This window comes from Salarias fasciatus, chromosome 22 (genome assembly GCF_902148845.1).
Source record: "Salarias fasciatus chromosome 22, fSalaFa1.1, whole genome shotgun sequence".
Taxonomy (NCBI): Eukaryota; Metazoa; Chordata; class Actinopteri; order Blenniiformes; family Blenniidae; genus Salarias; species Salarias fasciatus.
This window is the reverse complement of record NC_043765.1, coordinates 1942189-1950885: the sequence shown is the minus strand read 5'-3', so window position 1 is coordinate 1950885 and position 8697 is coordinate 1942189. Positions and strand designations below refer to the sequence as shown.

The 8697-nt window shown below is 48.4% G+C and overlaps 1 protein-coding gene across 1 annotated transcript; it reads right to left on the bottom strand.

Annotated features, from left to right (window-relative positions):
* Nucleotides 1-2124: 2124 nt before the first annotated feature.
* Nucleotides 2125-8461, bottom strand: LOC115409729 (uncharacterized). Its single transcript, XM_030121001.1, has 6 exons — nucleotides 8189-8461; nucleotides 7470-7556; nucleotides 5363-7349; nucleotides 5007-5134; nucleotides 3535-3648; nucleotides 2125-2151 (listed from the first exon to the last, which is right to left on the bottom strand). Exons 1-6 carry the CDS (start codon nucleotides 8288-8290, stop codon nucleotides 2125-2127), a joined length of 2445 nt encoding a protein of 814 aa, XP_029976861.1. The 5' UTR covers nucleotides 8291-8461.
* Between the last annotated feature and the right edge of the window lie 236 nt (nucleotides 8462-8697).

The window sequence follows — 8697 nt, the reverse complement described above, 5'->3', positions numbered from 1 at the left end:
CACTGTCACTCATTAACACAGGGACCAGTTAATCCATAACACCAGATCGCTCGTATTTCTGCTACGGAGCTCTTTGAACAACTCTCTGTTGCGCGATTTAATTCCATCTCGCCTCTCCAGTAGTTTTTTCTGTTGTAGTTTTTATTAAAAAAGTGATTTTTCAATCACCGTCGTGTTCTTCTGGTCGTTTTTGGACTTTCCCGCTTCCCGTCCTGCGCACGTCATCAGGTCACTGCATATGAGGCAACGCGTGCGCGGAACAAACAATCCCCCGTTTTTTCCGATCCGCTGTCAGGCACGGAGGGGATTATCGATTGGTGTACACCGCCTCGCACAATCGCCTCCCAAATACAGTCCGCTCCAAATGCAGCAGATCCACCCGGGCGTTTACACGACACATTTACAATCCACTCTTCCCTATGAACCATGGGGCGCATGTAAACCTGCCTCGTGTTAATGCGAGGCGTGCCACCTGTGGCACGCGTGCCAAGGGTTGCCGACTCCTGTGTTAGAGCATGCGCAGAACGACCAGGATGAAGTCGCCTGATTAGCAAATAATTGCACTTCCAAAGGAGAATAAACCATCTAGATAATAAACCAGTCTATTCAGATTTAAACTTAATTCTGAACAGAGTTTTCAAGCATTTCCATAGTCATTTTAGAGCAAAATCAGGCTTCATTCAGATTTATAGAGAAATAAAAAGTCCCATGTAAACACACGGTTTGATGGCCTGAGACGGCGGCTGTTCCTCCCTGGTTGACCCGATCCAGCTCTTATGGGGGAGGAGAAAGGAATAAAATGAAAAACAGACAAGGGCTAATTCAGTTTCATGGCTTTTGTTTGCTTTTACTGCGAATATAAAAAGAGAAAAACTGTAACCCTGTTTAAATAATACAGAGAGGTAATGAGGGGTTCAGGGTTTGACTCATGGAGGAGCTGATGGCGGCTCGCTTCTCTGGACAGGAAGATGAACTCCTCTGAAAACACTTGAAGAAGTCCTCTTTCTGAATTTTCCCTGAGGCTCCTGGAGCCTCCTAAATAAAAAAAAGCAATGTTTATTTCTCTGCTTTTTGTGTTTGCTAAATAATTTCACCAACAGCAATGCCAGTGATGCATTAAATTCAGCACCATGGACAGCAGCACTATCTGTAATCAGAGACCACTTCATTTCCTGCTTTTTGTGGTTGTTGAAAGAACTTCCTGTCCTTTAATGAAATGCTTCCACATTTCAGCTGAATACAGGAGAAGCTGAGTGTTTTTGATCTCTCTGCTGAGCAGGACTGAAGAGACGCCAGAAAACTACTCTCTCCCAAAGCCGCTGTGTAATTCCAACCCTGGTGGTGATTTCTTCAGGCTTTTTTCTATTTTTTTGTCTCCCCAACTTTGTTTTCAAACGGAAGACGATATCTGAAAGAATAATTTCTATAAAGACACTGAGGGCACATCGACCATCGCCACAGCAGATTCCTGGTATCAGGAACCCGGTTGGCAGCAGGCTGATGTTTGCATCTCTCTGACGGTACTTTCCGTCCCTAAACTTGACCTGATGACCTGAAGACCTGCCGGCCTGTTCCAAGGCATCGATCCAGCAGCCTCCTGTAACTCCTGGGTCGCTGTTAGTGTTTGCTGCTTCTAACCGAATTAGAAAACCCGCCAGCGCAGCCACCGATACCGGTTCCAGATGGTTTAAGCCGTCAAATGAATGTGTGTGCCAAACATAATTTGGACCATCGGTTTAGCCTCCGGGTTTGATGCTCAGCAGACGAGCGAGGACCCAGAGATGGAAAGATTACAGGTCCGTCCTCCTTTCTCGCCCGGACGCCTTTCATCTGGCGTTTTTACAGCAATCAGCCTGTCGCCATGAGTCCCAGCTCCTCCTCCAGAAATCGATATTCAAAATCAACTGACACGAAAACATTCCTTCAAACATTTGATCTACCTGCAATTGGGTAAAAAACATTTTAAATAAAATAGACATTGAACTGCAAAAATAAAAGAAATGGAAAAAGCAACAGTAAAACACAAAACAAATTTTGGTTTTCCACCTGAATGTTTCAAAACATTTTTAAAAGAATTGATTCCAACACGACCAACTACCTTTAATTGGATTTCAGAAGATGGATCTATCGCCCCCTCCTGGAAAGAAACAGCTGGAGACGGGGAGAAGACAAGGTGCCTCACACGCCCAGTGGAATTCAGCACCAGGAGAAGAGCTGGAAGAATTAACATCTTACTCCTCTCTCTGACAATCAACACACAACACACTCACTTTGACCAATGTCCACGTTCACATGGGAAAAAAAGCACCAACATTCCTCTACTCTGCCCAAAGATAAGACAGTGAAGACACTGTCAAATCTGAAACAGCGTCTCCATGCAGCCAGATTCCTCCGCCTCATTTATTGGTGCAGCAATGAAGCTTGATGGAAAGAAATTAAAATCCCTTCGTCCGAATAGCTGATCCAAGCTCGAGTGATGCCAGAGCAAAGAAAAAACCATGCTAAACTCAGTCCCGTGGTTCTACTCCTCTCACAAATACGGAACAAGAAAGTAAAACAGTTAAAACTGCATCACTGGAATAATAAAATGGATTTACTGAAGATGAAAACTTTAAACTGGGACAGCTGGACTCCACATCGAGGCACAACTATCAACAAGGGAAACGAACAACTTCCAGGAAGTAAAACACTGACGTGATCCGAACCAGAGCTTCTTCAAGTGAGGGATTATTTTATCAGAGGCAGGAAAATAGGAATTCATTAAGTCTTCTCAAGGCATCTTTCAGAGAACCTTTACTCTTTTCTACAAACGAATCTTCAGTTGTTTTTATCTTCTCTTCTTTTTGCTTTGGTTTGCAAACTGTCTCTTTCACTTTTACTTTTGGACATTACAGAGGAGAACCTGAAGCTTTTCATTCAGATCATTTATTGCTGATCGATGCTTTTCAGTAAAGTTGAACTGAATTCAAATGACACTGTTTACGTCGCCCGTCTCGTCTCACCTCGGTCACAGTTTTTCACTTGGATTGCTGTTCAGGATTTGGATTCTACCGAACCCGGGATGTGGTCAGCGAGGGGAAACACGAGGGCGGAAGTTTGAAGTCTCTCAAAAACAAAACATTTATTTGGAACTTCAAATTCCCAAAATCACAAAAACAAAACTTGAGCCAGGCAGCAGGCTGGCAGATTCAGACTCTAACCGTCAGCCTCCAGCCACTGAATGAGCCTCAGCTCAGCCAAATCAACCAATCAGGGCCGGCCAGACTCAACCACATTTATCTTTACCAAATATAAACAAAATAAAGACAAAATGATCATATTGTTTCAAACATAATAATACAGACATTCACCCAGCACCAGCTCTCCAAAATATATAAATATCTATACAGATCAAAACAGGAGCAGTGGCTCTAAATGTCAAGTTTTAACATGTTAAACTTTTTTTTTTCTAACAAACAGAAAAGCTTCAGGTTCTAAACCCGTTCCCTCTCCGAGTTGCACGTCAGAACATCCAGCTGGATCAGCTTCCAGCACAAGGCTTCTCTTCAGGGCGGTGATCCGGTTCCGGACGTAGTTCTTGACCCCGGTCCAGCTCCGTGCCCTCAGCTCGTGGGGTTCTGCTGCGATGCAGCGCAGGCAGTCGTTCTTCTGCGGAACCCGGCGGCCGCTGATGAAAGACATCATGTGTCTTTCCACAGCGCGAACCTCGCCGGCTTTCCACCTGCGCCTCGGCTTCCTCCGGTCACCTGTGAGGAGGAGGAGGATGAGGAGGAGGAGGAGGAGGAGGAAGGGCGACACGCTTTCATTTCTATCAACACTTTTTGTCATTTAGAATAAGGATCGACCGATATGGCTTTTTTAGGACCGAGGCCGATTATTGGCACTTATGGAAACCGATAATCGATATGTCGAGCCGATATTCATTTGCAGTAAAAATGAACATTTTGGCGTCAAAATGTAGCTGTGGGCGGGACACTGTTACACAGCCCAGGGAAGTGACTTCAGGCAGAGAGAGAGACGGCTGCATATATGATCCAAAGAGCACGTTTTAAATACATTTATTTTATCGGCTATTGGTGGGAAAAAAGTCCGATGCCGATTATTAGAAAAATCGGCCGATATTATCGGCGACTCAAAGGTTACAGCTCAGCTTCTACGGCACTGGTCGCACAGCAGAACTGGAATGAAAACCAGGAAAACAGCAGAAAATATCCAAAGAAACAAAAGACCCTCAGAACGACTCATCCAGACCACTTTAACAGAGTTCAGCCCAGGGGTGTTCAACCTGCGGCTCTGGAACCACATGTGGCTCTTCAATCTCTCTGTAGCGGCTCCATGAAGCCCTCACCACATGAAACGTGAATAAACATTGAAGTTGTTTTATTATAGTGACACACCACAGAACTGTTCAAAATTATCCGTGACTCTTGGCGCAAAAGGGATTCAAAAAAAGATACAAGTAAAATATGGAAAAATAGCTAAAACCAGATCAAAAGGGAAGAAATGGAGACAGAGCGGCTTAGAAAACTGGAAACGTCCAGATGTCTAAAAGAAAAGATTGAACACTGTTAGAGAAAAGCACGCAAAACTGATAAAAAGGAGGCAAAAGAGCTAAAACAGCTCAAATTTCAAAATTGTCAACAAAAAAAGCCTAAAAAGAGCAAAACTGTTAAAATCAGGAACAAATAAAAAAAAGGTTAAATGTGTTAAAAGGTTCATTTTTCTGAACTGTAGTTAAAACTTCATGAATGTATCAAAAGATCGAGTTTTTATCAGTGAATCAAAACTGTATGAAACTCAGTGAGCTGATTTTAAAGGTTTATGGCTCCAGGCGAACTTGACTCGGTGGAAAGTCACAAAAATGGCTCTTGAGGTCAAAAAAGGTTGCTGACCGCTGGTCTGGATGGCGAGAAGGACGAAATCCATCAGCTCAAGCTCTACAGCCAAGACAGGCAAAAACAACCCCGAAGCCTCTCTGTACCTCGATGAAGAGCAGCAGGGCTGACGGAAGGCTCCTCCTCCTCCTCCTCCTCCTCCTCCTCATCGTCAGTCGTCTCGTTGTCACAGTCGTCTGTTTCCTGTGAGGCGGAACGCTCACCGCCGGAGGAATCCATATCCTCCGGATCCACACGTTCTGTGGATGAAAGGTCCGTCAGGTCTGGTCGGGTCGCTCACAGACCTGCAGCTGAACTTAAACATGAACGCCAAATACAACCTGAAGCGAGACAGGTTCGTATCGAGCAGCCATAAATGTAAACATCCAGTTTAAATATTGATTAAATCATGTTTGGTACTAGTGATACAGTTTCCTTAAAGAGCAGACTGTCCCTGAGTCTCAGCAGAACTCGATATGAGCGCCTACCTTCCGGGTCAATCTGCACGTCCTCCAGAGTTTGACCTTCAAGCTGAGAGAGTTTCCCGTTGTCCAGCGCCAGGAGGATTTTGCTCATCTTTGCGAGCTGCAGCGTTCCTTCGGGCGGGCGGTAAAACGACCTGCGCACGCGGACGTCCAGACCGAGGAGGCCGGCGAGTCGGTCGGCTTGGTCGTCCTGAAGACCGAGCAGCTGGGACGTGGTGGCGACGAGCCTCCTCAGCCTCGCCGACGTGAAGACGTCGGGACGTTTGGCGCCGCTCTGCCTCGCCAGCTGCTGGACGCACGCCGCCCCCCGGTAAGCCGAGAGCGCTCCCGGTCTGGCGAACACGTAGACGTTCTTTCCCGGAACGCCGCACAGTTCCCGGGTTTCCACGAGCAGCTCCAGGGCCGAGGCCACCGCCGGCTTCAGGAGCACGGGGACTCTTCCCCCTCCGTCTCCTCTCACCTCCACTCTCGTGAAGAATTCACACATTTTGCTCTCAACTTGAGTCAGGCAAGCGGCCATTTCCTCGTCGACCCCTGACCTCTTCCTGGCTCTGAACGAGGCCAGCTCCATCCTGGACACCTGTCCCGCTGTCCTCCGGTTGAAAGCGACGGCCTGAGCCAGAGTGGCCCTGGCCAGCGCTCCGTAGCCGCCGGCGGACGGGCGGAGCCTCAACGCTGCCTCCGCCTCGGCTCTCACGCCGTCCAGATAGGCGTCCCAGCGCTTAACGTCCTGGGTCAGAGGTAAAATCTGCGGCGCGTTCCGTCCAGCGTCCTCCGGGGAAGACGCCGCGTCTCTGCTCGTCAGTCGTTTCCATTTGAAGTTCTTTATGGTTCTGAACTCTTCAGCGAACCGGACAAGGCTCCAGTCTCCGTCCACTGAGGACACCGTCTCTCTCCTGACCAGCTGGCAGACGACGCCCAAGCTCCTGCCGACCCCGAGGACCGAGGCAGGCTTTTTCAACGTGTTGCTTTGTGGGTCGTACCCAGCCAGCCTCTTCACCGACAGCACCGTGTGACCGAAGTTGGCGGGACGAACGAGCTCCTCTGCCGTCCTGATCGGAGTACTCGCTCGCGCAACCAGTACAAGCTGTCCGAGCCGCCGAAGTCGTCGCCTGATGCAGTCGTGTCTGTTTTCCCTGCGGCCGTTCCGGTCGTACAGATGTTGTCCAAACCGCATCAGAAGTCGGTCATTCTGGACGATCTCAGTGATTTCATCGTGTGTCAAACAGGACAGGAAGTTTCTGAAGCCCTCGCTGATTCCGGCGGCTCTGGAGCGAACCCGCCGCCTCCCGCCGCTGGATTCGTCCCTTTCTTTTACCCCTGGACATGTTCTCATGTGTTTCCACAGTGTTTTCTTCATGTACAGGCCCTGGCAGTGGAAGCAGTGACTGAAATCGACGGCACGCCGGGTCTGCTTCGGCCTGTAGCAAGCCTGGAGCTCTCCCGCTCCTCTCTTCACCACGGCGGCGTTATGGGCGAAGTTTCCACGCCGCCTCAGGATGTTCAGCCGGTTGCGCCTCTCCTGTGAGTTTTTTGGAAACTGAAAGGCACGAGCAACCTCCTCCACATCACCGTGCACGGCCTCCAGGTGTCGAGCAATCTTTGATGCGGGCCGACGGCAGAAGAGACAGTAGTTTCTCTTGTTGTAGACGCGGCGGGCTCCGGACTTCGAGCTCGCCAATATCGTAATCGAGTCTGAAATCTCTTGGACTCCACGTTTCTTGCGAGCTGCGGATCTTTTCTCTGGACTGTCTGAAGAACTCCGTCTCTTTCTGCGAGATCGTAGGATCGTCTTCGTTGGGTAAACTTCCTCTTCGCTGCTTCTTTCTGCAGCGATTTCAACGCCGCCGTCCTTTTTAGGAGAGAAGGGAGGATGCGGCGGAGAGGACGGCGACTTCTGTCCGTCTTCGTCAGTCTCGGACGAGCAGGATTCTGTCGCGCCTGGGACACAGTCGCTGTCGTCTCCTGTACTCTCCATGTACTTGGTGACCTTGAAAAATAAAAACAAAAGTCCATTTAGGTGGAGAAATGTTCCAATAAAAAACCATTAAATCAAGATCTTTACAGCATCTGCTGCTGCAAACCGTGACTAGAATCCTAAAACCAGCACCTGTCTCTGTGCTGACGACGTCCTGGATGGACGCTGGGATCTCTGGGAAGCTGGTGAGGGTGTGGCGACTGGTGAAGCTGCTCCGGCCTGAAAATCAGAAGAAAAAAATCAAGTTTGGAAAAAACAGTAGAAATGTTTTTAGTGAGACTAAACAGAAGGTGATACTGTGCGTGATCATGCTCTTGTTATTTTCTCCAAACAAGTAAAAGCAACGTTCTGAGGTTTTAATAACGTGAATTTACTTGCTTTAAAATTAGAATTGCCAATGTGACCAAGTATATCGTCCCAGCTGAACTTCAGGCTTTAGTTTCACTTCATTTCAGCAGGAATCGTCTGAATCTCAGGTCATCAACTCACCTGAGCTTAAATGGGTTATTCATTTTTAACTCGTTATTCAAAAAATATCACTTTCATCCCTTTCAAAAGGATCCCCACTCTTTTTTTTTATTATTTGTTCAGTTATTTGTTTCCTTCACTGCCTCTCCTCCGGTCTTTCTGTCCAGCAGCATCATGTCTCAGAACTCACAATAAATGAAATAAAGTCATGAACCCTGTTATCAAGAGGAACTTGATGCTTATAAGCTCCTGTTGGAAGAGGCACATAACAGCAGCAGACCTCCGTTCTGCTGCTTCCACGCTGGACAGGAGTCCAGGACCCGTTCAAAAACACAACAAGCCCCTGAAACGTTTCCATGTTTCACGAGAACGCAGCTTCTCACCTGAGTGAGTTCTGCTTCGGCCGCACTTTGCTCCTCAGTAGAAGGAAACTTAAAGCTTCCACTTCCACACATCAGAACCAGGTGCGCCCCCTGGTGGCTCATACCGAGATCCCCCAGCTCCTCAATCTGGTCAGGTTCTGGTTCCTGATGATCCTCTCCGAACTGCAGAAGTCCTGGATCTGGTCCCTCCTCTCTGACCTGTGGAGGTCCTGGTTCTGGTTCCTCCTGTTTGACCTGTGGAGGTCCTGGTTCTGGTCCCTCCTCTTTGACCTGTGGAGGTCCTGGTTCTGGTCCCTCCTCTCTGACCTGTGGAGGTCCTGGTTCTGGTCCCTCCTCTCTGACCTGTGGAGGTCCTGGTTCTGGTCCCTCCTCTTTGACCTGTGGAGGTCCTGGTTCTGGTCCCTCCTCTTTGACCTGTGGAGGTCCTGGTTCTGGTCCCTCCTCTTTGACCTGTGGAGGTCCTGGTTCTGGTCCCTCCTCTCTGACCTGTGGAGGTCCTGGTTCTGGTT

Excerpts from the sequence above, each read along its gene's own strand:
- LOC115409729 (XM_030121001.1), bottom strand. The coding sequence starts at position 8,290 with ATGAGCCACCAGGGGGCGCACCTGGTTCTGATGTGTGGAAGTGGAAGC. Across the intron at positions 7,350-7,469 it reads CGTCGTCAGCACAGAGACAG|GTCACCAAGTACATGGAGAG; the intron begins GTGCTGGTTTTA and ends TTATTTTTCAAG. Across the intron at positions 2,152-3,534 it reads CCGCCCTGAAGAGAAGCCTT|CTGTTTCTTTCCAGGAGGGG; the intron begins GTGCTGGAAGCT and ends CCCCGTCTCCAG.